At 37.8% G+C, this 26,617-nt stretch overlaps 3 protein-coding genes across 5 annotated transcripts; 1 reads left to right on the top strand and 2 right to left on the bottom strand.

The window, feature by feature from the left end:
• c17h16orf89 (chromosome 17 C16orf89 homolog) lies at positions 1–11,382 on the bottom strand. Of its 2 annotated transcripts, XM_042504521.1 has the most exons (9): positions 11,122–11,382; positions 9,342–9,494; positions 8,422–8,572; positions 6,860–6,977; positions 5,100–5,262; positions 3,614–3,718; positions 3,007–3,096; positions 1,748–1,880; positions 1–217 (listed from the first exon to the last, which is right to left on the bottom strand). In XM_042504521.1, the coding sequence occupies exons 1-8, from the start codon at positions 11,297–11,299 to the stop codon at positions 1,777–1,779; spliced, it is 1,062 nt and encodes a 353-aa protein (XP_042360455.1). In that variant the 5' UTR covers positions 11,300–11,382; the 3' UTR covers positions 1–217; positions 1,748–1,776. The 2 variants fall into 2 exon arrangements, with proteins under 2 accessions (XP_042360455.1, XP_042360453.1); XM_042504519.1 differs by lacking the exon at positions 1–217 and having other exon boundaries at positions 1,593–1,880; positions 11,122–11,381.
• A 1,958-nt stretch (positions 11,383–13,340) lies between these two features.
• On the top strand, positions 13,341–22,393 carry alg1 (ALG1 chitobiosyldiphosphodolichol beta-mannosyltransferase). The gene is made up of 13 exons (XM_042505037.1): positions 13,341–13,625; positions 14,927–15,004; positions 15,143–15,246; positions 15,561–15,709; positions 15,886–15,975; positions 16,881–16,994; positions 17,408–17,517; positions 18,519–18,557; positions 18,648–18,707; positions 18,814–18,924; positions 20,249–20,363; positions 20,746–20,821; positions 21,878–22,393. Exons 1-13 carry the CDS (start codon positions 13,343–13,345, stop codon positions 22,007–22,009), a joined length of 1,461 nt encoding a protein of 486 aa, XP_042360971.1. The 5' UTR covers positions 13,341–13,342; the 3' UTR covers positions 22,010–22,393.
• On the bottom strand, positions 22,363–26,486 carry eef2kmt (eukaryotic elongation factor 2 lysine methyltransferase). 2 transcript variants are annotated; one of them, XM_042505038.1, is made up of 8 exons: positions 26,361–26,486; positions 25,556–25,618; positions 25,385–25,465; positions 24,049–24,150; positions 23,707–23,840; positions 22,860–23,104; positions 22,602–22,751; positions 22,363–22,502 (listed from the first exon to the last, which is right to left on the bottom strand). In XM_042505038.1, the coding sequence occupies exons 1-8, from the start codon at positions 26,478–26,480 to the stop codon at positions 22,402–22,404; spliced, it is 996 nt and encodes a 331-aa protein (XP_042360972.1). In that variant the 5' UTR covers positions 26,481–26,486; the 3' UTR covers positions 22,363–22,401. The 2 variants fall into 2 exon arrangements, with proteins under 2 accessions (XP_042360972.1, XP_042360973.1); XM_042505039.1 differs by having other exon boundaries at positions 24,049–24,147.
• Between the last annotated feature and the right edge of the window lie 131 nt (positions 26,487–26,617).

The following is a 26,617-nucleotide window of genomic DNA, read 5'->3' as shown; positions in this document are numbered from 1 at the left end:
TGTAATCAGAGATGATTTACATTTATTATCTGCACTACTTATATACTGTAGGATAACGTGTGTAAATACAGCAGAATGTTTGATACATTATAACATTTTGTATGTAAGTCCATCTACAGACATTCATAGTTCATGCATTTATCCTCTTTGGTCAGGTCTGGCTGTACAGCTGCCTTCTGGCCCTCCTTTGTGACTTTATATTTAGTAGATAAAATATCTGCGAAAAGCAAAATATTATTTAAATAAAATAAAGATGTTATTTTTTGATGAAAACATATTATTATGATGTTTTTCCAAAAAGCTACAGTAAATATTTCTTGGCCTTTCAGATAGGGATGCTCCAATCAAGCTTGTAATGGCTGACATTATTGACCTGTTTTTAACAAATAGATTGTGTTGCAATGTTTCCACAGAATAAGAATCTATGTATTGTGTAACAACAACAGGTGGGTTAGAGAGGGGGACTTTCTTTCTTTTTTTTCTTAATCTTGTGTGTGTACCTTCTTTATCACTCTTCTCTAAATTCAGATGCTTTTGCAGGTCCGTGAACGCAGTGCAGACAGAACTAGTCTTGACTTCTTTTTTCCTCCCTGGCATTTTGAGGAGTTTAAGTATCAGGTTAGATAATTGATCTGTCAGTCTGGTGAGAGCTGATCAAATTGGTGGATGAGAGGAGCAGCTGCTGCAGAGACAAGTGCTTTTAGCGCAATGAACATTCAAGATTCACTGTCACTGAGTCTGGCATTCTGTTGCTTCGTCTGTGCCCAGAGTGCACTCTGCGCTCGGAGAGTGTGGTGTGTATGAATAACCAAAGTATATATATATTTATTTCAACAGCCTTCCTGAGGAATGGTTCAACTCCAAAAATATAAAATCTGTATGTGGCAGCAGAAGTTTTAATCGTGACATGCCGCCACAAATAAATGAATGTGTTGAAAAGACCCTGTAAAAACCACAACTTAAGGTCAGTACACTTTAAACAAACTGCTTATCAGATCATCGAACATCATCTGAAACCCCTAAACCTTTGCAGTGTCTGAAATGGGGGACAAGTATGCCCATTTTATGCAAAATTACAAGAATAATAGTAAGGCTATAAAGAACAATAATTTTCCATGCATTTATCACATGTTGCCATACTCAGATCAGCAGGTGTCTTATCCACCTAAATGCCATCCATTCATCCATCCATCAGCGCTGTCACTATAGATCCCTTTAACCATGACTCGCAAAACTGGTTAAAAAGCTAAGTAGCAAAAAGCTCAATATGACACGTTGGATTACCCTAAATTCATTTAAGAAAATATAAATACTTCAGCAAGCTCGTTGCATCAAAGGCCAAATAACATCCCGAAGACAATTATTGCAGCACTGTATCTGGAGACAGCAGCAGCAAGGCAACATGAACTGCCTGAACTGCCACATCAATACTTTTGCAACTGCTCAAGTTATTTGTAAAGAGTAAATTCTGATGTGTTTTGTTGGATTGGAGCATCACTACATTCTTGTTTGGGATAAAAAGCTGTGAAGCATCCTCCACATTATAATCATAGAATACAATATAGAAAAAAAATCAAGCTAGAAGGAAAATCTCCATTTTGTGCCAAGCACCCACATCCCAGCGTTTTATTAAGCATTTTCGTCATCTTACGACTTATGTTCATAAAGTAACATATTGTGTCAGGAGTCCAATCATGAAGAGCACCACTACCTGATGATCTACAACGTTTTGCTCATGTGAACGCACCCGTGTGGAAGGTGGGGGTGTGGTGGTGTTCAGGAGAGCGGCCTCTTTGTTATGTCCTGCTCTGTCAGGTAGTAGTTCAGGTATCCTCCCAGAGCACCCACAGCCACTGCCGTAATGTGACTGGAACAGCCATCTGAGAGACCAGACGGAAAAAGAAGGAGGACAGAAACCTCAGTCAGAAAATAATTCAATACAGCCTTTACAAGTCAATGTTAAAAAAAACTTTGTACACATTTTTTATACATTTGTTCTTGGATAAAAGTCAGCAAGTTGTAATAGTAAAATGATGTTTGATGTTTCAAATGTTTAGGTACAAATAGTAAAAATAGAAAAGTGTAAACAAAATCAGTTGAAGAAGGAATTAGAGTAAAGAAGGAAAGAAACAAAAACTAAGCCATCTCACAGCAACAGTGATCACTGACTTCTGTCCATCTTCGGTATTATTCATGTGTTATTTCTGCACAACTAGTTTAAACTAAGTAGGACACTTGCGTGTTTTGGCAGCTTAGAATAAAATACACTAATGTCTTAATGTCCCTGTGGGGATGTTTGTCTTGAATACATCAAATATACAATCTACAAATGTATTACGATACAAAAAACAAAACAAAAAAACAATGAATTCCACACTGGCATTTCTTTTAAATGTGTGTGTGACTCTGTAAACTGTCATTCTAAATTCAGTGGTTTTTGCAGGTCCATAAATGTAGTGCAGGTGGAGCGCTCCATAAGTGTTTTTTTTTCCTCAGCAGCAGTTTGTGACTCATGGGTTGGATAATTGATCTGTCAATCCATTCAGAGCTGATTAATGGATGAAATGAGCAGCTGCTGCTGCAAGTGAATGCAAACTTTTATACCCTACAGAATGGGCATTAAAGTTTTCCTGTCACTGTACCTTAAGTTCTGCTGCTCAGTCTGTGCCCAGAGTATGGTCTGTGCTCCAAGAGCATGGAGTAAAGAATAACCAAACAGTGCTCCTAACTAACGTTTTATTCATGGCCGGCCACCACAAATAAATGAAAGTATGGGAAACCCAGCTTACAATGTGTTACAATGGTTTTAAAAATACAGATACAGGTGAAACTTAATTCAAATTTTAAGGAAAAGAAAGCACTAGTACGGGATAGGGAATAAGAGTCCTAAAATGTTGTGCAGGCACAATGATGATGTGATACTTCCTGTTTGATTCTCAGCAGAGAAAGCTCTCTCTGTAAAGGCAGACTTATATATTAAAATGGATCAATCAGTCACAAACTGACCTGGAAGTATTTTCTCCCTTCTCTTCACTCTCCTGTGAGGCTGCAGCTGTTCCAGCAGCTCGTCTCCGATGATCTGAGAGATGATGCTCTCTATGAACACAAGCAACAGCGGAGATAAACTGTTAATCCAGTTTATCCATCTTATAATCAGGTTCATGCTGTTAACAGTAACTGCGATGTAACAAATAAGTCTAATAACTTCTTCATCTTTGTATTTTTAAATATGTTTGGGAGCTCCTTTTATGGATAAATAAGTAGGAGATATCAGCGTTGATCTAAACAGGAAAGATTGGGAACCACTGGGGTAATTCAGAACTGTGCATCAGTGGTAACAGAGACTGAGAGTGAAGAGTCAGTCTGAAGCAAGGTCTGTTTATGGGTTTCAAATACTTCAGCCCTTAAGGCATGATGGAAAGTAGCCCACTATCAAGAAAAATGAAAAACTGTTTGACTCATTAGTGTCCACATAAAAGGCATGATATTTTGAGATAAAATTAACAGAAGATATAAAGACTGAATATTCAATTTGACAGCCAAGCTACAGGTAAATAATGATAAAATGGTGATTCAGATTCAGTTGAGTTTTTTTCACTGATCAAACACTCACTGTCTCTTCCAAAGCAGCCTACTTCCTCATCCTGCAGCCGGAGGATGTGCTGCAGCCAGTCAGCCTTGTAGAAGTCAGAGAAACCAGTCAATCCACAAATCAGGACTGTTAACGGAAAGCAGAGGAACTCAAGTCAGTCAAAACACTCTGAGAGAATTACATGCGTTCACTGTGCAGTTTTCCTCCCATCTGCAATTTCTTAAGCATGGGTATCAATATCTCATGAGAAGACATGTTAAGGCAGGTTGTTGCACAAGAATCAGGAAAGTTTAAAGGTCCAGTGTGCAGGATTTATTGACATCTATTAGTAAACGTGGTAAATGATATTCATTTATGTTTTCATTAGTTTATAAACATATGATAAAAGAGTCATTGTATTTTTGGTACCCTTTCCTTTGTTACTGTCTATATCTACAAATGGAGTGGGTCAGCTTCCACGGAGTGCACCACGTTGTTCTACAGTAGCCCAGATGGGTCAAACCAAAACACTGGCTCAAGATAGGGCAATTTGCTATTAACTTAAGAGTTCTGTCACTTTACTGCTAGATGCTACAAAATCCTGCACACTAGACATTCAATTCAGTTTCTTCTGGAAATTACTAAAATTATTTTTGTTGTTTTCCAGCTTTTGCACAAATTATTAAAAAATGGCAAACTTGAAAAATCCTCACAAAAAACATTTACAGGTGGTGGCAACTGAATATAAAAGAAAAAAACAAAATTGGCAGTATTTAGACAATTAATTCATTGTATCACTCAATTTTTAATCAAAACTGCCAAATATTCTCTGATTTCAGTGTATATAATGTGAAAATTTGCTGCTTTTCTCTGTTATATCTGTTAAGTTCTTTAATATTTTTTTCGGCGTTTTGGAGGGTTGGTTGGACAAAACAAGACATTTGAAGACATCATCTTTGGTTGTGGGAAATGTTTCTCTCACTCATAAGTATCTTTTAAGGGCTTTTATTGTTTTTATTATAGAAAGCTGGAGAGTGACAGGAAAGGGGGTAGAGAAAGGGGATAACAGCACAGGGCAGCAGATCACATTCAGACCCGGACCCCTGCAAAAGATTCAACCTATAAAGGGGGCACGCCCTACCAGGTAAGCTAGAAGTCAACCCAGATCTAGAAAACTTTTATTTGTAAATTTTTCAGTATTTTTTGACATCTTGTGAACAAAACGATTAATAGATTTATCAAGGATATAACTGAAAGTTTTTCAGACAATGAGAAAAATCAATGGTTGTCAAGTTAACAACAGTTTTAAATACCAAAGTATAACTATCAAATTCTATGATGGGTTTTTTGTCATTTTTCAACTTTTTGAAAGCTTTAAAATTGCCAGAATTGGAGATAGCAGTTTCTTATCTGACAGGCATAACATGTAAAACATATGCAGTCTGGAAACAATAAAATTATTTAAACATTATGAAACATGTGATAATACAAACTACAAAAGACCAAAGAGAAAAACTTAAAAACTCACTGTTTTCGATGAAGATGTCGACCGTCTGTTCGGTCAGACCGTCTCTGATGATGTCCTGGTTGGTCTTCATCATGTTGGAGCAGAAGATCTTCTGGTAGCTGCTTTCAGTCATGTTGGCTCGGGACGCTCGAGTGTCGCCTTTCAGCAGATTGGTGCAGCCTCTCTGAGACAGAAATGCAAAGCAGTCAGCATCTCAGAAAGTTAGTGGAGTTAAGATTAAAAATAGAACAATGATTTTCTTAATTTTTGCTAAATTGTTGATGTTAGCATCTGCGGAGAATTCATTCCTTGTGCTGGTGTTTTTTGGAGGACTAAATATTCAAATATGTTCCTCTCCTTTAAGTTAATTTTAGTTTGGATGTCTTTTACTTAGTGTTGGCTATCGAAATTTACTGACGGGGTGCTCTCTGACCTCCTGACCTGTCCTCTAGCACGGCCCACTTAAACATTACGAATATTAAAGGACTCAGAATGATTCATCTGTATATATGCAGCACATATTTAATGTTTTCTCCTTATTTTGCTGCACATTTTTATGTGCTATCTTAACAAAATCAACCCAATACAAGATCAAATCAGTTGTTGCTACATCCCGCGAGTGTGTTACTGAGCCAGAGACAGGTCCCGAAAAAGGTGAATTTTCTCCCAATTTGTCTGTCTGAAAATGGCATTGTGGCAACAGAATGCTTGCGAGACGTGAAAAATGGGTCCAAGATTTACTTGAGTGACTGTTAGGGGTGAGAATCACCAGAGCCTGATGATACGTTATTATCACAGTACAGAAGTCATAATATAATATTATTACGATGTTGAACATGTTGCAATATGCTGAGTATTGCAATGCAGTTTAAAGAGGTATATTACAATTTATTACCTTTTTTAACAGCAAATAATGCCCCCAAAGAAAACGTCTGTTTTATCTAATAAGATAATTAGATCATATTTATTGCAGCAAAATGTATCTAGTGGACTAAAAAAATATATATATTATTATTGTAGCAGGCTACTAAAAGTTAGACTGTTATTTGTGATATAAATAACTCATATAATTCAAATATATATATACTTGGCATCCCTGTGATGATAAAAATATCGTGATACTATGCTGTATCGATTTTTTTTACCCCATCCCTAGTGACTTTGTGGCAAAATAATTAGCCCTAATCTGTGCCCTGTTGACTTTTCCGATTGCAATTAATAGACTCAGGACCTTCAGCTGGTCTCTTAAAGGGGTGGGGCAGAGGCGGAACCACCAGGAAATAACTCTGTGTAAACAAACAAACATGCGTGTAAACAATGCAGGTATTAAATTCTTTTTTATATTTGCTCAAGAAATGTTTTAGGAGAAAGCAAATGCATTCAATGTGTTTTTAGGCCTCAAGGATACACACTATGTAAACATAACTATTTGTTTACAAAAAAAAATTTGCATGGTACTTTTAACCTCGAAAGTGTTGTTAGGCTCGCTGCTTCCAGCACTTATGCTGAGCTAAATTTATAATCCCTTGGCTCGAATGCCGTGGTTAATGCACAAGAAAGAGATTGGTTCTCGGCACTGAAGTGAATAAGTGAATCTCTCACAAAATATCAAATGATACTTTTGATTTTTGGGATTGCCTCAAACAGAATCAAAATCATCACAGCATGGTGATAATCTCTTGTCCAAATGAAAGAAGAATAGCCAAAGCATCATCTTATATCTGTTTTCCTAAATCTGGATTACAAATGCTTTTCAGTGAATGACTAGTTTAACGTCTCACCATTTTTCCGATCATGAAGTAGAGCAGCTGGTGGGACAGAGAGTAGTGTGGACAGCCGAAGCGAGTCATGGTGTCCCTGCAGGGTTTGGTGACGATGCAGGGCGTCCCGTTCATTTTCCTGCTCAGACAGACACACATCAGTTCTCTGTAGAGCTAAAACCCAAATGTGGTTTCTAGAGAATATTAAGTGTAAATAGAAACATTCTTTAAGTTATTTCTTCGTTCAGGCTACAGCAATTGCTGGAGCCATCATGTTTTCAGGTTGTTTTGTCTGTCCATTCAGTTGTCATGAATGTAATATCTCAAGAACGCCTTGAGGGAATTTCCTAAAATTTAGCACAAACGTCCACTTGGACTCAAGGATTATTTAATGCGACTTTGGTGGTCAAAGGTCAAGGTCACTGTAACTTGTCCATCTCATTCTCGTGATGGCAAAATCTCAAGAACGCCTATACTGAATTTCTTCAAATTTGGCACTAGCGTCCATTTTGACTTAACAATGACTTAACAACAACTGATTACATTTTGGTGGTCAAGGGTTGCAGTAACTGAGATCCTGTATCCATCTTATTCTCATGAACAAGATATCTCCAGAAGTCCTTGAGGGAATTTTCTCAAATTTGATACATATGTCCACTTGGACTCAAGGATGAACTGATTAAATTTTAGTAGTCAAAGGTCACAGTAACTTCAGATAAAAAATTTTGGCCATAACCCAAGAATTATTACACTAATTATAGCAAAATTGTACACAAATGTAGGATAATAGAATAAAATGAAGTGGTGACATCTTATATCCAAAAAGTCAAAAGTCAGCTTCTCTGTGACATCAAAATGCTCTGCAAAAACACTTTTCTGGCCATTACTGATAAATGCCATAGCTCAGGAACAGAAGGGGAGACATTTGGTTAGACACTGAATTGGTGACTCTAATCTGTGCTGATTGTGTAGATCTTCTGTGCTGCCTGTTTGAAAATGTGTGTGAAGCATCCATGCTTTAGAAGATGTAGCATCTTTGCAATCATCATCCATATTTAACACATTGTCAACTGTCATGGCCACATATGAGTCTGGACAAACATGGATGTAAAAAGTAACTTAACTGGTTTGTGGAGGCACACATCCAGGAGGCAAAATTGTAGTTTTACTTGAAAAACATGCTCAGCACATGGCTTTCTACTTGTAGCCTTTAATGGTATCTGCAGAGTTTTCTCAGGCTGCATGGAGTTCAAAACTGTTCCACCAATCAGAGGGCAGGGCAACGTGACATGGCATTACTCTCAGGGCACAGAAATGACTAAAAACTACTGAGAATTTATGCTTATGTTTCCTCAGAGTTCCACCTCTCTAGATTTTGGAAGCTGGACAAAGGACACAGTTTAGAGAGACTTTAGTAAGTCAAGTTAATACTGTAAATTAATTTATGATCCATGATTTACGTGCATATTAGTGAAAGATTGTGGTCTAAAGACACAGACTGACTGTTGTTGGCAGACGGGTCGTAAAAACCTCTGTCCCTCTCAGATTTCTTTGTTGTTCCATGTGTTAAAATGTGCTCTCACCAGGTTCCCAGCAGCAGGGTCAGACATTTGTCGCTGAGCTGCTCGTCGTAACACTCGGTGGTCATGGTGGAGGGATACACCAGGCTGGGGTCTGTGGAGCTCCACTCCTGAGGAATCAACCAGAATCTCCACGACATCAGGGGCTCAAACTCTGCACGACACACAGGAGCAGATTCTCATCGAGGTAATAACAATTTATTAACCTAAAAAAAAAATGTTTATTTATGTTCATTAACCGTGGAAATTAATGTTTTGTTTTTTTGACTCTGTGACATCTCGCCATTGAGTGTGACCCTCTTCTGACATCATTAATATGCAGAGGGGAAACATTAATATTTTTTATTTATTAGGTTTCATTGCCTGTGCATTGAAAGAGACGCTGTAGAAAAAGACGATCTTAATGAGACTTCCTTATAAACAAAGCTTAATGTTGAACAGTCAGTGTATCTGTCTGTCCTCAGCCTCTAAGTGTTCTGTTTGGCCTTGAATGCTAATATAAAGATGAGAGCAGCAACAACTCCTGCATTTTAAAGAGAATGTAAACACTATATATCTGAATCTTCAGTTAAACTTTGTGCTGTTCACAGTCAAAATGGTTTTTCATTACGACCTTAAGTTTTTAAACTGAGGGAGTATTTTCGATAAGTGTCACAAGTACACACCCAGCATCTGACTGCTTAACTCTCAGTCTAATATCTGTACTGGCTCCTCAGAGCTATTTTTGATGTGACCTGTTATGTTGTTCTGCACAGTTGTTATTAATGATATCTGAGCTGGCAGTTCAGAAGGCTAATATTTCCATTTTTCATGAATGAATGTTGAGTAGTTTTTACTGCTAACGTGGTTATGTGCTAAAGGGATTGTGTACTTTTCTGGTCAACATTGAGTGCAGGATTTCTGGGAAATTAAGTCTTTCTCACCTCTGTAGTATTTGGGGTCGTTCTGCTGCAGGGCAGTGACGGCCTTGCTTAAGCTTTGGTCGAGACGTTTGAGCAGAGCGACTGCGGTGGTTCTCTGAGCCCAGCTGACCGGGTCGCTGTGAGGCCACGTCCGTACTGCCTCCTTCAGCTCAGCTGAGACGCAAAACAACAGAATCAGGATCAGTGGGTCAAAGAGAAAACACAGTCTTTGCATAAATGGTATCAATTTGTGTGAGAAAGATTCATTTGCAAATGTAAATCACAGAAAATGTATCAAAACTTAATATTCAACAGTTCTTCCTGTGTGTTTTTAACCATGCTAGCAGCGTGGCTCTCTGGCTGTTGGTCAGTCCAGACTAAAATATCTCAACTACTATTGGATGGATTGAAAAATTTTACACACATCTGTGGTCCCCAGAGGATGAACCCTGCTGACTTTGGTGACCTTCTAACTTTACTCTTGAGCCACCACGAGGTTCACATTTCTGTTTTTTGAGTGAAATCTCTCAGCAACTTTTGGATGGATTGTGATGTGATGCAGTTCAGATATTCATGTTCCCCAGAAGATGAATTGTTATAACTTTGTTGTTCCACTTGATTTTACATCCATCATCAGGTCAACACTTTCCACTTAATACTGGTGGAAATGCAGGCTGGTTCACTAGACAGTAGAGATAGATTTTGTGAAAAGGGGGTGGCAGAGCTGCTAGCACAACTGTGGACTTTTTGTTTCTGGTTACAGTAAATAAACCAATATAGTACTCTTTAAATGGGGGACATAGTACCAAGATGTTTAAATCAAAGACAAGAAAAAAATAATACAAATATAGAAAAATCAACAAATTGCATTTGAAAAAAACAGTCGAAATTAGTTTTTAAAAACTCAGATGTTTTGAGTGTTTGCTGATCTGAATCCCCAAAGTTACAAAATCTCAGTCATCATCAAACTTTGAGTTTGCTGATCTGAATCCCCAAAGTTACAAAATCTCAGTCACCATCAAACTTTGAGTTTGCTGATCTGAATCCCCAAAGTTACAAAATCTCAGTCACCACCAAACTTGAACTTTGAGCTTATTGACTTTGTGGCAACCCACCAATATTAGTTTGAGTCACTCCACATAAATTCTTAAAGGCAATGAGATGGATTTTGTATTAAACAATTTAGTCATATAGCAGGATAGATAGACAGAAAGACAGCAGTTTATGTTTATCATTTTCCTTTCACAGTTATAATGTAATGTATTCTTTATAAGACAAAAAGCTGTAACATGATTACAAGTAAATTCTGCTGAAATCTAGATATGTTTACCAATTGGCAACTGTTCGTTTTTTCACAAAATTGTGAGAATAATAATAATTTTTTTAAAGGCAAAAACATTGCAATTGTGGTAAAATAAGTATTTGGAGAAAGCATATTGAATTATTTAAAATGTTAACACATTGTCTATGTTTTAAAAAGCATTTTATTTTGGTGTCCCTCTAAAACTTAGACACTCCAACAAGGGTCTGAAGTGTGTGTTTGGTATGAGAGTCTGTAACTTTTAAACAATAGACTGGGTAAATAATTCCCCTAAGAACTCCCTCTTAAGATAAGCAGGATGTTGAACGTTTAATAGCAGTAGTGCCTATAGTAGGCTATATATTTGCCAATAAGTGACCCACTTTATCGTAAACCAACCGTGATAAATAACCCAAAAGACAGATATTTTCCAGCAGCTGGAAGGACAGTGAGAGGAGACTCCTTGCAGCCTGTTTTCCGGCACAGGACGTGTTTACGCACCCTGCAGCATAACGAAGCCCACCACTCCGTCCAGGTTGATGTGCTCATGTTGCCGCTCCAGGAAGGATGCTCCTCTGGAGAGGCTGCTCAGGATGTCATCGATCACCTCCGCCCGCGAGCCGCACACTGCGGCAAACAGAGCCAGCACTGCGGCCAGCCGGTGCCCCGCTGCCCGCATCTTCTCACTCGGATAATCCCAGTCTGGAAGCTCCGGGACAGTTTTTCTTCTCGGACAGAAAACAGAGGACAGGCTGTGGTCTCTCCTCTAACGGGAGGGGGGAGGAAAGTGAGGAGACTGGGGGAGGAAACAGCTGTGACGTCAGAGAGGCCGTTATTACGAAATGCAAACTTTAAAGAGGGATAGTTTCGATTTTTTTATTCCTCGGACACGTCATTGCATATTTTTTCACTTTTATCTCTCAGGATACAACCTCAAAATAGACACTAATCCTTACAAGGTGAAGGACTTACCCAGATCTTTTGTGACTCGGTTACAAGTACTGCATTCAAAAACTTATAACATAAACATAAAAATGGACTAAAATTACCGCGTAGGTTACAAGTAGCCTTTTCATTAAGCAGAACGGCCCACTTTAGAATGATATATATTAGTGGCTATACTGGGTTTTTTTTCTTATAGTTATAGAAACGTATACGTGATTAATCCATAATAAATAATAAAATTAATAAATGATTATATACATAATAAACATTAAAGTAGCCCAAATTGCAACTAATGTTGTAATAAAAGTATATTTACCACTGAATGTGGCAGCATATAAAGCAGCAGAAAATTAAATTTTAAAAGTACTTCAGAACTGTACTTATAAGAACAGTATTTTAGTAAATGTACTAAATTACATTCCACCAGTGCAAGTGCGTTAACAGAGAGATAAAGTGAAGTGTATGCGTTGTTTTAGGAGACCACCAAAGTGTTTTATTCTTATTTATTTCCATATTCATTTTCTTGCCTCTGTCTAAATTTGAATAAAGCCTAAAGTTATTAAACATTCCTGCAAAGAAACATACCAGTATTGCAAGGTGTACAAGGTATAATGTAGTAACCAAAACTGTCATGACAAGTCATCAATATCTGTCATCAGTTATCAAATCAGATACCTGTTTTCCTGCAGTTTTACCTGTCTGCACTGTTGCAGGTTTTGCATGAGGGAACCACACAATTGTAATAAAGTCTACTTTTTTCTTTAAATAAATAAATAGATACAAATATGAAAAAAAGTGGAGACAGTAAATGTCTGAAACCATTCTCTAAAAAAAGAAGTTAACAGAAACATAATAGGCAGTGGTATGTGGATTTGTTATTTAATGAAAGAAAGAGAAAGAAAGCTTATGGATTTCAACAGAGTTCGATTAGGGGGGTAAAGGGAGTTACAATTAGATCCATTTATCAACATAAAATCATAATTTCAAGAATCAAAGGCGCTATTAGGAAGGATTTAACCTAAAAATCCTGTTGAAATCTACAATACAAAAACATGTCTCCATTTAAGACATGAAATAAGCTATTTAAAAGAAATTCTGGAAATAATAAATGCAGATCAAAACCTAAAATTGACGGTCAATATTTCAAATTTGACGTAATATTAGACATACTCAACATATGTCCAGTGAAATGCTTTGTTATTACCCCCTCCAGTATGGTTCTTGAAATAAAAATGCATTATAGTCTACATAAAGTAAAAATACAATTGTATACAACAAATACACAATGTATATTACAAAAACAAACGATATAACAAAAAACAATGTACAAAACTATGATAGGCCTACATTATATGAAGCAAAGCTACAATTTATAGCTTATGAAATATAGCCTATAAACAACAAAGAACAATATACAAAAAAAACAATATAAAACAAAGACCAATGTACACAAAAAAGACAGAAAATATACAACAAAGACCGATATGTACAACAAAATACAATATAAAATACAAACATAGCAACAATACATCCAACTAAAACACAAAATATAGGCTACAACAAAGAATACAATAAATCAAATTAAAAAAAACATATCCATTGGTTTAAGTTTGGGGGGGGGGGGATGGTTATGAATATAGGGAAAATGTATTGTATATTATTATCAATCACGTACTTTTCCGGTCTTGTACTGAGCGCGTCGTAAAGTCTGCGGTCACTTTAAATATGAAGCTCCTCCTTCTTTACTCAGCCACGTCATCACAAATCCCAAACAAACATGGCGACGCGCTGCACCTGCACGGCTTTTCTGGCATTTTTTGTGTTAATTGCGGCGGTTTTAATCGCGCTTTATGCCGCAGGTTCAGATATAACGTGGCCGGCAGTGTCTCTGACTGTTATTACCGTCCTGGTGTCGCTGTGGTTGCGGCGGCGGGACGGCGGGACTGACCGGCGGGTGTGTGTGCTGGTGTTGGGGGATATCGGTCGCAGCCCTCGGATGCAGTATCACGCCTTGTCCCTCAGCAAACACGGATATAATGTTACTTTTGTCGGGTTTTTAGGTAAGAATGAAGTCTGATGCTGACATTCATACATTCAGTTATTTCCCTTATATCAAGGTGTCTCCCAAAAACTGTGACGTTAATAAACTTTGTTAATCACGTTGTCACAGCAGTGAAAGGAAGTACATAAGGGACTGTGCTGTATCAGATTGTGACTTTGTTTTTTAATATATTTATAAGACCCTCAGCCTCAAAGCTATAAATATTTTTCTTTGAACCTCCCTGAGTGACTGAGGAAAAATGAATGACCCTCTCTCAGTCAGGAAAAAAGCATATTTCACAGTTTGTAGCCATTATAAATGTTGTGATTTTGGAGATTTTTGAAAAAGGCAAATGTGTATTTCAAGATTTAGGTATTCTGAGAATATTTACAATGCAAAATGCAATCATTTAAAGTAGGGGTCCAACAATATTGTTTTTTCAGGGCTGATACCAACTATTAGTAGTTAATGAGACTGATAACAGATATGCGTGTACAATAAAAATTAAATCTTTCTGGCAGTGTTGATTGTTGTTGACAACAAATTTCAACTCCAGACTTTGTTTAAATGCCTTTAGTAAATAATCAATTAAAACAAAAACTTTCAACATCATGTACAGCAAGTTACCTGCAACTTAAAAAAAGAATTCAGTGAAAATTTCAATATAAAAAGAATAAATAAAAACAGCTCCCTGAAGTTTTACTAAATAAAAGTTCCTCCAATGCTGACACTTTCCTTGCATGTATTGCAGACTGTCGTCCCTGGTGTTGGTTGAATGTAATACACACACTTTTTAGTTAATTAATATTATCAGCAATCATTAAAATGAAACACAGATACAGATAATCGGCAAAACACCAAATATTGTCCCTGATCATTGGCCAGGCCGATAATCTGTCAATCCCTAATATATAGACAAATGTCCCTCAATTAAGCTAAATCAAAACACACAATTTCCTCGCTAGTGCTTTTGAAATAGTTTACAGTGCCTCCCCCATTCTCCCCATTTCACACCTCCCACTTCCCACCCTTAAATAAGGAATAGTCCCTAAATAACTTTAAAACATCAGAGTCCTAAATGCACTGCGATTATTTACCAGTTGGTGGAAGAAGTGCTCAAATTTGATCCTACTCTGTAAGAAATACCCTGCTAAGTCCTGCTCTGAAAATGTTATTTGAGTCAAGCAAAAATATTTTAGTATAAAATAAATAATTAAAAGTAGTAATAAAAGTTAAATATTACAAACTTAGAGAGGTAATCAAATCAAAAGTCCACAAAACTCAACAAAGTGTCTTTTTCTTCTTCCTCTTTCATTTTAGATACCAAACCTCATAAAGACGTGCTGAGAGAGGAGAAAATAAGGATAGTGCCTATAGCAGAGGTCAAAGGTGTTCGAGGTAAGCAGATCCATGTCGTAATTACTGTGTCCTCTACACTTTGTTTGCACCTTGTTTGTTTAAGGATTTTTCCACAAGTGATGAAAAATCCCAGAAAAGTGATGATGTTGTTTACACAAAGTGCTTTTTTTCCCCCAGTGGGACCAAAAATCCTCACATATGTGACGAAGGTGATTCTTCAGTGTCTGCAGCTTCTTTATGTGCTGCTGAACATGGAGACACAGTCTCATATACTGATGCAGGTAAAGTGTGATGTTCAGTTTCCATCTATCTACAGATGGACAGCATTTTCAATTTTTACCAGCTGGCACATTTACAGAAATATTGATTAATATTTTTTTGCCTGTATAAATAAAAAAATTAAAAGGACCAAATTGCGTAAGAATAAACGGCCATACTAGTGTTTTCACTTCAGTGTTTTCCATTTTAATTTTTTTTAGTGCATATTACCTATACCCAACTTCTGCTGTTATTAGTTTTACTTTTATGAAGTGAATGTAACACTTTCTCCTTGCTGCCCTTCAGACTGATGATAATGATCACATTTGTATCCCAGAATCCCCCGGGCCTGCCCAGCATCGCAGTGGCTTGGCTCGCGTGCGTCCTGCGTGGCAGCAGATTCGTCATCGACTGGCACAACTACGGCTACACCATCATGGCCCTGAGCCACGGCCCGACACACCCGGTGGTCCGCCTGGCAAAGTGGTGAGCGCTGTGAGGCTGTCGCTGGCAGTTCACTCAACTTTATAGAGATTATTAATCAATTAATCGCTGGGGAAGCTTTCGAGTTATTTTTCTCTCATGTGCATGACCCCACAAAGTCAGAACATACTCTCACAGTGGTTTGCTTTCAGTTTGTTTTATTTCCTGTCTTCTTCCAGGTATGAGCACTCCTTCGGCCCTCTGGCTACTCACAACCTGTGTGTTACTAACGCGATGAAGGACGACTTACAGAAAAACTGGGGCATCAAGTATGATTTCTTTTTTAATGTTATTTGTATGAAAATTAAGGTTTAAAGCCTCACCAGCAGCCTTTTGATGTTTATAATGCCAAAACTGTATAAATGTGTGGCATTAACGAAACAACACGTTTGGATATTTAGTAAGACTTAGTGAATATGTCCCAGTGAAGAGGAAGCTATTATCTGAGGGTCACAAGCAGTGGAGCCAAAAAAGTAGAGTATGTCATGATGGTGGAGCCAAAGAGTGTGTTCATTAACCCTTTGACACCTGGATCAGCGCCAGTTTTACTTTGCTGCTTTCAGCAACCTTTAACAAGCATTTAAGCTTTGAAACCTGAGAAAAATGGTTTGATTACTCTCCATTGTAAAAATGGAGAAAAAAGGCAATAAGCCACTCAACAAGAAATGCAGGGCTTATTACAAAAGATTACTAAAAGGTGACAAGATACTGACTGAAAACTATCTTTAAAAAGAAATCACTAGAAAATTATCAAATAAAAAGGGAAAATGTCCACAGGATATAATAATTATATTATTACAGAAAAAAATACTTGAATGTATATATTTTTTTATCTTACAGAAATTTTGTTCAGGTCTTTTATTCATTTATATGCTTTTCTTTTTTGTTGTTGCTTATTTTCTTTATCTTTTTTCTTGCCTGTTTTTCACCCACTTCTTGTTAAGATGCTTGTTTCCCCCACCCCTTTTTTGTTGAAAGAAATCAGGCCAGCTTGCTCAGGTTTTAAAGGGTTAAATCATTGCCATCCATCCTTTGGGGAAAATGAATATCAACAACATTTTTTTTTGGATAATCCTTTGGATCCAAACATGAGCTGGAAGATAAAACCCTGCTTAACCACTCAGCCCATTTAACATTAAGGAAAGTGAAGGGAGATCACTTTGACTGTTTCCAGGGCGACGACTCTGTACGACAGACCAGCCTCCATCTTCAGAGAGACTCCACTGAAGCTGCAGCACGAGCTCTTCGTGAGACTGGCTAACACTTACCCTGAGTTCCAGAGCAAAGGGTGAGAAACACAACAGGAGCATTTCACATCTGTTTCTAGAGTGCCAAAAAGGCATTTTGTTAAAAAGGCATTTCACACACAAACTGAATGACTTCAGTTTTGTGCAGTTCATCATTTTGTAATAATGTGTGGAAGTTTTCTATGTGTGCATGTCTTTAACTCTGCTGGACATCTTTTATCTCTACAGACAAATGCACTTTTAAAGCCACAGAACTCCATTTAAAACTGTAGTCCAGCTGTCAAAGTTTCCAAATACAGAAACATTTATGTATGCATTTGCTGTTTATGTATACAGTGGTAGAAGACACGTCTGTACATTTCTGAGAAAAGTCAGACTGTAAGTTAGCTGTACCTCACTGGATTACCCTGAAGCACACACACTACCTCGACTCACCTGTTGTATGTTCTTCCAGGTCTGACCAGGTGGAGAGGACTGTTTTTACAGACTGTGACCTCACTGGTGACACAGTGACCTTGAGGGCGGAGCGACCTGCGCTGCTGCTCAGCAGCACCAGCTGGACAGGTGAGAGGAGAAGATTTAAAGATGACTTACTGACTAAACATACACGTATTGAGATGTATGTTTTGTGTATTGTTTAAAGAAGCTACTAAATCACTGTTGTGATGAAAACTCTCTGTTCTGTGTTTATTTTTCCTTATTTATTATGAGATTATTTTTAACTATAAATTAGAATAAATTACAATTTGTCAAAATATCAACAGTAAGACTTACAATGAGCATTTTAAAAAAGTGAAGAAAAGAGGGAGGAATTATGTTTTTACAGTAAAGAACAACTAAATGCAGCACAACAAGGTACAAAGCACACTTCAGAAGTGAATCAATTTACAAGGCATTGTGGGATTCTAGGCAAAATGGAACTAAAGTTTGCAATTGAGGGTGTCATTTTACAGAAAAACTGCCAATTAGAAAAATGATCAATGTCAGAAAGTTTATTATTTTCTAAAACTGCAACAATCAGTCAACTGGTCCGTCATCAAAAAATATTCAGAAACTGCTCTGATAATCAATTAATCATTTTAGTCGATTTTTACCTTTTCATATATCAAGATCTGACCCTTTTCTATGTCATAGATAAACTGACTTTTTTTTTTTTGGCTGTTTGGCTGTTTGGCTTCTTTTGGCTGCAAATAAAAGTTACTGAAATAGATTATCTTTGGCTGTGGGAAATTTTACTGTCACTATTTTCTGATATTTTTCTCATTAAATGAAAACAAATATACATGTCATTTGCAAGCTCTAATCTTTAACTGCTGTGAATAAATGTCTTTAGGGGAGATGATCATTTTTGTTCCTGTTTTGATTGTCTGTTGCCTCCAACAAACAAAGCAAAAATTGCTGCTTGTTGGAGAAACAACATCACCGGATTCTCATTTACCCAAACAAATTGCTCAATAGCTTACTAATTATTCTGATGGTTAATATTGTGAAAAAATAATCCAGACATTTTAAATCCAGCACTGCTTGTATGTTTCTAATCAAACAAACATCCGTTCTCTCCACAGAGGACGAAGACTTCTCCATCCTGCTGAAGGCTCTTGAGGGTACGACAGGTTTTAAACTGATGCTGTCAAACAGGAGTATAAAATATGATAGTGTGTGTTCATTACTTCTCATCTGTTTGTTCTCAACAGAGTATGAAGGTTTCATTAAAGGGGGAGCTTCATTACCACCGTTAGTCTGTGTGATCACAGGTAACCCTCTGCTACCTCACACTTTATCCTGGTGTCTCATCTCAGAGGAGGTTTCATTCAAAGTGTGTGTGTTTGTGTGTGTGTGTGTGTGTGTGTGTGTGTGTAGGTAAAGGTCCTCAGAAGGAACACTACAGGAAGCTGATTGACACTCTGCATTTAGAGCACGTGAAGATCTGCACTCCCTGGCTGGAGGCAGAAGACTATCCTGTCTTATTAGGTGAATATGTGAAACATTTCATGGCAAATTTACTGCGTGCGCTTGTGTTTAGCTCTGCTCAGAGCTGCATCTCTTTACATAAAGGGAAGGCAGTTTAACATGCTGGTCTCAGGTTTGAGTAAGTGCCCGAGTCACAGTAATGTGATGCAGTCAGATATTTCTGCAAAACTTTAATCATGACTCTGCTCTGAGCTAATGCTGTCTTCCCGTGCTCCTCGCAAATATTGTACCTCCCAGTTGTGCAGTAGTAATTATGAAATACATGCATTCAAGTTCTCTGGTCAGAAACAAGCAACAAACATGGATGCGCGAAGTAAAAAGGTTGTTTTTTTTTGTGGCTGACGGTTTACCAGCAGCAAGTAGCACAGAGCTCCTTTGTGCTTCAGCTGCAGAACAAAGAACATAGAAAGCATATCAGGTGTGTAGATGATATTTTAATTCATTTATAAGCTTGAATAACATTATAAGTAGCTTATATTTGCTTGGCTAGCTTTATGTTCTTGTTTTCTCAGTGAATAAAGGCTTAAGGTGTTGCGGAGGTGAAGTGCAAGTTTAAAATGCTTGTGCATAGTGTAAAAGATCAAGTATATTAAAATGTGCAACTACAAAGAGTTAATGATAGCTTTTTTTTTTTACCGTCAATTCTTTACACTGTTTCCATGCTTTCCACAATTCTGCTGCCTTGAAACGTCACAACTCAGCAACTCGGGATTCATCAAAATTTCCCACTCATGAATACAGCTTTGGAGAGCCATTCATGTGCTCATAGCAAATAAATATAGTAAATACAATATATCCGAGGCAGCATAAATGTTGTCAGATTAATTTGAAGTCTTTGAAGTATAAAAATCATACTCCAATTTCAAAAGCATTTGCATCTTTCTACTGCAAAGACAGCCTCATTTCATGAAAAGTCCAACTTTCCAGCATTGAAATACTTCTTTAATTGAGAAATAATCAGCATATTAATTAGTGATATAAAATGTCATTAGCTGCAGCCCAAATGAACTCACTTGCAAAAGCAGCAGCCTCCAACAGCAAAACAAGTTTTCAAATCCATCATTGCAGCAGCCCGCATTAACGGGGCCTGCTAATTTCTCTTTCTAATATATATTCTGAATGAGCTTTTTACAGCACTTTGTGGACTCAATGTCAAGAAGCACATAAAATATAAAATATCACAAATAATTACAAAGAAAAGAAGCTAAAAACAAACTGTACCTTAACACTAGTGGTGAAAGCTAGTAGAGTTGTACACATTGACACAGCAGCCTCAGAATGGACAAAAAGAGGAACATTAAACACGTCATATGTTTGTGTTCAGGTTCGGCAGACCTGGGTGTGTGCCTCCACAAGTCGTCCAGCGGTCTGGATCTCCCCATGAAGGTGGTGGACATGTTCGGCTGCTGCCTGCCCGTCTGTGCCATCCACTTCAACTGGTGAGCCCCTCTGATTCGTTTTATACAAAAGCTTTTGTTTTATGAGATATGATCAATGCTGCAGTTTGTCAGAAACACTAACAAAACCTTTTTGGGGTTTTAATGTTTTTACTTGAGATGATTATGATCGAGATGACGTGTCCATCAACTCAAATTTCTGAAGAGAGATTCACTTGAGAATTATCATCGTAAATTTAGAAATCTATTGCTGCATTCTTAGTAGGTTAGGAATGATTTTGGTCAAAAGGAACTCAAAAGTATCTGTGTTGACATTAAAAAAAGCCCTTGGACTCTTGGAGCAAGCTGACCTTTGGAAATTGGAATTAATCTGTGAACTGAAATGTGTATCAGAGCTAATGCAGAACTCTCTTTTTTTCCTTAGTTTACATGAGCTGGTGAAGCACGAGGAGAACGGACTGATCTTCAGAGGCTCTCAGGAGCTCGCAGAGCAGCTTAAGGTGAGAGGAATACCTGCAGATCTACCCACGACACATGAGCATGTATGAATAAGCTGCTGGTGGCTCATGTTAAAGGGACAGTTCACGCCCAAATCAGAAATACATATTTTCCTCTTAACTGTAGCACTGTATATCAGTCTGAATTGTTTGGTTTGGCATGCCAAGTGTTGGAGCATTTGAGATGTCTGCCTTCTCTCTCCAAGTGAAAAACTCAACAGCAATGTCTGTTTCCAGAAATCCTGACCTGATTACTCAGAAAAATCAGAGGTCTTGTTGTGCGCAGTTTCATGTAGGAACTATTTTCCGTATCACTGTGCAGAGGGAAACATGCATGTGCTGCTTGCTCACCTCAGACCACTGAGCAGGCTATCCCCAGCTGAGGAGGACGCCATGTATGTTTACATCTCACGCTGTCCTGAGCCTCTCATCCATGAGTAGATGTACACACCCTTCTTTTTTGAAATTTTTCTTTACAGGTGCTTTGGCTAATGTTTAGGTTTCAGTTTACATCTCTTTGAACACAAAATGTGGTAAATTTGACCCCCAAAATTAAATTTGTCTTGAATGCTGCTAGTTCTGAAGTTTGTCAGAGCTGCATATGTTTGTCACTGAATTTTAGTCATTGACACTTAAAAAAAAAGTTTTTCCTGCAGTTTTTTTTAATAATTCATAAGTAGAAATGAGAAATTAGCAACTTGTGCAAAAGTCAGTATCTTAGATGAGGTTGAGTGACAATGACTTCTGAAAACTCTCTTATTAAATATTCAGTTTTATCCTGAATATAAATGAAGTCTAGAGGTGTTTAAAAGGTGTTAACATTAAAATACAACATTCATGCGATGAATGATGACAGTTCTTTGCAGCATCAGTTTGCTGTTTTTGTTCTGTATCGGCTACAAAGTTTGTTATGGTTCAAGACATCATCTACGATACAATAAGCTACAACACTGACAAGCATATGAGGTTACACCACCACTATAACAGACATTATCTTTTCTCTGCCTTCTGCCTTAAACTTCTTTTAAATGATGTTGATTTGTCTTTGTGTGTTTTCAGTCTCTCCTGTCAGAGTTTCCCAGTTCAGAGGGCAGACTGGGAGCGTTCAGGAGGAACCTCCGCACCAGCAGAGGGCAGCGCTGGGACGACAACTGGGACCAGAACGTCCTACCTCTGATCTCTGCTCCCTGATGAGGGAGGGGAGGGGACTTTAATGATTTAAAGTTTAGGACAAACCAACAGAAAAAGACACAGCAGGACATGTTAGATTCACTGGGATGGAAGACAGTAGATGAAGGTAGATTCTTTCAGTGCACACAGGATGTTAATGATGGTGTGTGGATTATCCATAGAGTGAAACATTCGGGAAATCCTTTTTTCACACCGTTAATTTGAGTCCATTCAACTTTTTTAAAAAATGACATGCAGCAGTAACATACAGGTGAGATTAACTCCCACCTGTAAAAAAAAAAAACTTTCCATTCCAGTAGATTTTTTTCCTACTTTGGAGCACTTGACTGTATAAAGGACACTTTGATACGATGTATATTTGTAAATAAAATCTTTATTGTGCTACAGTTGTATCACCTGTACAGTTTAATCATTTCTATTGCAGAGACTCTGTTGTAAGGAAACATGTGGCGGACGGCTCCTGTCATCACCTCATGGCTGACTCCTGCTTTTTCTGTCAAAACAAAACATATTCAGTCAGTCAACAGCATCCAAACAATTTCACGATTTTACTCTAACAGCTCTTTTTGCAGTCAGACTCTGTGTCTCTCACCGAGCTGCTGCTTGAAGCCGCTGTACGTCTCCTGGTTTCTTATGGTGGAGCAGATGAGGACCTCAGGGCGGACTCCAGGAGACGAACACCTCATGATCTTGGACAGCAGCTTCACCAGACTTCCAACAACATCGGGGTCGTACACCACATCTGCACAACAAGAAAGAAACATCTGCATCTGGGTTTCATCAATCTGGATGAGGCAGGAGGCTGACTGTCTGCCCTCTGTGCAGTTTACTTACAAAGTTACACACATACCTGCAGCGATGACGATGCTCGCCCCGATCTGTTTGATTTGTTCCTCTGTCGCTATCGTCCAGTCCATCTCCTCCACACTGACTGCAGGAGACGTCTGCTCTGTCAGACCGTTCAGCTGAACGTTGTTTCTCAGCTTCTGCAGGACTCTCGGGTGACAGTCGCTGAAGACGAATCTTTCCGGGCTGCAGGAACGACAGATGGTGATGCCAGTCAACCCCACGCCGCTGCCCAGCTCCAGAACGGTCCTGCAGACCAGAGCAGAGGGAGGAAAAGGGAACAATTTTTTTTAATTTGGTACACATGCAGTCATAAAAAGTAGAACCCTTAATCTTTTATTGAATAAAAGTACTTTTTTTTTCATTTACCCCTTTGAAACCTGAGCAAACTGGCTTTACTTCAAAAACACGGGAAGCAGCTAATGACCAACTTAAAAAACTGTATTCATAATTGTCATAATTACATATTTAAAGTTATATGACAATATTATAATTCTTTTCAGGTCATTTCCTTGTTTGTTTAGGGTTTTGTTGTTTTACTCTCTTTTTGCTAATTTTCAGGTAATTTGCTCAGACTTTTTACCAATATATTTTGTCATTTTTGGGTAATTTTATTGTTAGTTTTTTTTTTTTTTTAAATCTATAAATTCCTTGAAATTGGTGGAACGTTTCTTTCGAAGTTGCTCATTGTCTTTTTTCACTTTTTTAAGAAATCAAATCAATTTGCTTGGTGTTCAAAGGTTTAAATACTTGCAAAAGGCATCAGAGAGCAGCACAAGAAAAGTGAAGGAGATCCAGGTTTCAAAGGATTGACTGAAGTTCTTCTCGTTGTGGTTTTAGGATTTGGATACCTGCCGGTGAAGGCTTGCTGGTGATCCAGAGCCCACTCTGCCAGGTAGAGAGCAGCCTCCCAGGTCACCAGGCCGGTGGTCCCGTCTGAGATCAGAGCTACGTTTTCCAGCAGGCTGACAGCATCACCACTGGGCTGCAGGACAAAACCAACATGGTAATGTCAGGAGGGAGGGTGTTCAACTATGAAGTGTTTTTTTTTTTTTAATTTATGAGTGTGGATCCCTGTCCACAACTAAGCAACTGATGTGCAGGGCTGTTGACACTTATTTATCTTGAGAAAAGCTTGTGTAGCGACTGGCGGTAATCCAGTGAATGATGAGTGTTTGCAGCAGCTTTGGTACCAGTAAGTAGCTCTTGTAGCACTCTGTCGTGTCTTCTGCTCCCACCACTTCAGCCAGGGCGTCGTACAACTCGTCCAGAGGATCACAGCCTGCAGCCTCCTGCTGTGGAGACACCACACAAGAGGACGCTTTTGTCGTGTTACTGGTGTGATGTCTGTCCAACACTTCATTCCAGAGTGAAATTCTGAGCAGCTATCGGATGGATTGCCATGAAAGTTTGAACAGACTTTCATGGTTCCTGCAATCTGTAGGTTTAAGTTTCCACTTCTTACACGCTTCAGTTAAAGCCTGGATACATCCAAAATAATAATGACTAACTTCCCATCAGCTGTACTTTCAAACCCTTAGGGCCCGCTTTAACATTACACACACTCATATTGCTCTGCACACAGAATGCGCTTTTCAGAATCATTAATTTTCAGAATTTTAACCCTTTAAATGCCAGGTTTTTGTCACGATGACACTATTTTTTTAGATGTAAAAAAACCCCACAAAATAATTATTTTCAGTATACTACATGCTAAATAGAATTTTTAAGTTATTAAAAATGCCTGCGATATGTCAATAATTAGTAGCAACATTGATTGTGACAGTGCAACTAGTGGAAATATCATGTATTTTCTCCATATGCCAAATATGGTAACAATGATGTGGTGGACAATAGTAAAAATTACTAATTCTGAGGCAAAACCCCAGATTGACACCCAGAAATAATACAATGCATGTTTTATGCTTTGATGGCTGTGGGATCAAAACTTGCAGTCTGAATGGGTTTCAGTGGCACATTTTTTGCACTTAACATTATGAAACAATTTTGTTTCCACTGTATATTTCAGACTTATTGTAGGAGCTGAGCTAGAAAATCCAGGACCAAACAAAACTACACAGTCTTCTCAAAATGTATGCTATATGTATATTTACAGCCAAAATTATCAAAAAATGAAGAATGAAAAGCATGTAAATTGTGCCAGACTGTCCATAAGGTTTAAAATCAATGCTAACGTGGCATTCAAAGCAAAAGAATAGTTAAGCATTTTGGACAACATGTTTGCTTGCTTACTTGCAGAGAGTAAGTTTTATAAATTATTAAGAAAGATAAATAAAACTGAATGATGAGTTGTTTTTGGTTCTATAAGGGAAGTTATTCTGGACATCAACAACTGCTTTTAACCTAAGCTAATTCAAATAACAGTCAGAACTTATTTTTCCTATGATTAATAAAAGACTTTATCTCCTGAAAACTTTAAAGCCGTTATTAGGACATGATTAGGTTATAATATATATGCCAACAAATGTATATGAATGTTGTTCAAAGACACAGCGACAGACCACCAACCCGTCTAATGATCTCTGAGAGGAACAGCTTCCTGTATTTCGCTGATGGTGGAAACTTACGGCACAAAGAGTGAAGGCACGTCTGCAAAAAACAGAAAAGATATATATTTGTTTATTTTGTTTATGACTGTTTGTGATTTTTAGACCATGACAGGTTTGCACATTGCATTACCTGTTTTAGGATTTCAGAAATCAGGTCTGACGATTTGTGGCTTTCAAGGTCTTTTTCCAAATACTGAAAAGAAGAAGATGTCAGTTAGAAATTCAAAAGTGGTTTAAAGCCTTGAATGGGGTATACTTGTTAATATACTATTATTAAAATTGGGTTTTGAATTAAGAAAAGTCATACATTTAATTGCTGACAAAATTATGGATTTAACCATGATTTGGATTTTATTTTAGAATTCCACCTTTAATTATCTGCATTTTAACTTTAATCTTAAAGTAAAAATGACTTTAATTTCAGAATTATATGTCTTCCACAGGCTACAAAATATGTTGCAGAGGGCCAGTAACAAATATATCATTGTTGCTTTGCATAAACTAGTATTTCTCAGAACATAAATTAAGACTGGCACTGAACGTGATGTTATATGTTATATATATTTATAATTGTTCATGTTCATTTTTTATCCATTGTAAGTTTTAAAAATTGAATTAGAACTTTATTAATGCAAATTCAAGCTATAACATTTTAAAAGTCAACCCAGTTTGTACAAATGTTTCCAGTAGCTACAGTTGATACAAGTCTGCAAAAAAGGTCGAGACTGTTCGTCCCGCAGGTGTCTCAGATGTGTGCAGAAGAATCTGTCGATTTGTGTAATAACCTCAGTAATATAGTGAAACTGAGCACGTGTACAGCTAAGCAATGAATCACAAACATGCACTTATTTGAACGGAGTTGGGCGTGACATTCATACCTCACCGCCGTGCATATACACGGGATAAGAAGTGTGCTAGCAGCGGGTCATACTCACGGTCCAGGGCAATGAAACCAGACGACTCATAGCGAAAAACGACACTTGAAAGTCCCGTAAAATATCCGCCTGATTTACACTTTTCATGCCTGAAGTTTGGTTGTGCTCTGAGTGCTCCATGTTCAACGTGTTTGTGTTTACTTCCCGCTTACCCATAAAGCATTTCGAGTTTTTTCTCGCTAGACCTACTGGGTAGTGTAGTTCGTTATTTCAATCAGTTCATCAGTTAATATCAAAGTTAATACATTTAAACAACA

This window comes from Plectropomus leopardus, chromosome 17, assembly GCF_008729295.1.
Source record: "Plectropomus leopardus isolate mb chromosome 17, YSFRI_Pleo_2.0, whole genome shotgun sequence".
Lineage (NCBI taxonomy): Eukaryota > Metazoa > Chordata > Actinopteri > Perciformes > Serranidae > Plectropomus > Plectropomus leopardus.
The sequence above is the reverse complement of the archived record's forward strand: the minus strand, read 5'-3'. Positions and strand labels throughout refer to the sequence as shown.

What these genes read in the sequence shown, in the direction of transcription:
- c17h16orf89 (XM_042504521.1), bottom strand. Translation starts at nt 11,299, where the DNA reads ATGCGGGCAGCGGGGCACCGGCTGGCCGCAGTGCTGGCTCTGTTTGCC. An exon ending in CGACCCCAAATACTACAGAG is followed by an intron (nt 8,573 to 9,341) that starts GTGAGAAAGACT and finishes TGTGTCGTGCAG; the next exon opens with AGTTTGAGCCCCTGATGTCG. An exon ending in ACTTCATGATCGGAAAAATG is followed by an intron (nt 5,263 to 6,859) that starts GTGAGACGTTAA and finishes TTTCTGTCTCAG; the next exon opens with AGAGGCTGCACCAATCTGCT.
- alg1 (XM_042505037.1), top strand. Translation starts at nt 13,343, where the DNA reads ATGGCGACGCGCTGCACCTGCACGGCTTTTCTGGCATTTTTTGTGTTA. An exon ending in GTGGTCCGCCTGGCAAAGTG is followed by an intron (nt 15,710 to 15,885) that starts GTGAGCGCTGTG and finishes GTCTTCTTCCAG; the next exon opens with GTATGAGCACTCCTTCGGCC. An exon ending in TGTGCCATCCACTTCAACTG is followed by an intron (nt 20,364 to 20,745) that starts GTGAGCCCCTCT and finishes TTTTTTCCTTAG; the next exon opens with TTTACATGAGCTGGTGAAGC.
- eef2kmt (XM_042505038.1), bottom strand. Translation starts at nt 26,480, where the DNA reads ATGGAGCACTCAGAGCACAACCAAACTTCAGGCATGAAAAGTGTAAAT. An exon ending in TGGTTTCATTGCCCTGGACC is followed by an intron (nt 25,619 to 26,360) that starts GTGAGTATGACC and finishes TCTTCTTTTCAG; the next exon opens with TATTTGGAAAAAGACCTTGA. An exon ending in CAGCAAGCCTTCACCGGCAG is followed by an intron (nt 23,105 to 23,706) that starts GTATCCAAATCC and finishes TCTGGTCTGCAG; the next exon opens with GACCGTTCTGGAGCTGGGCA.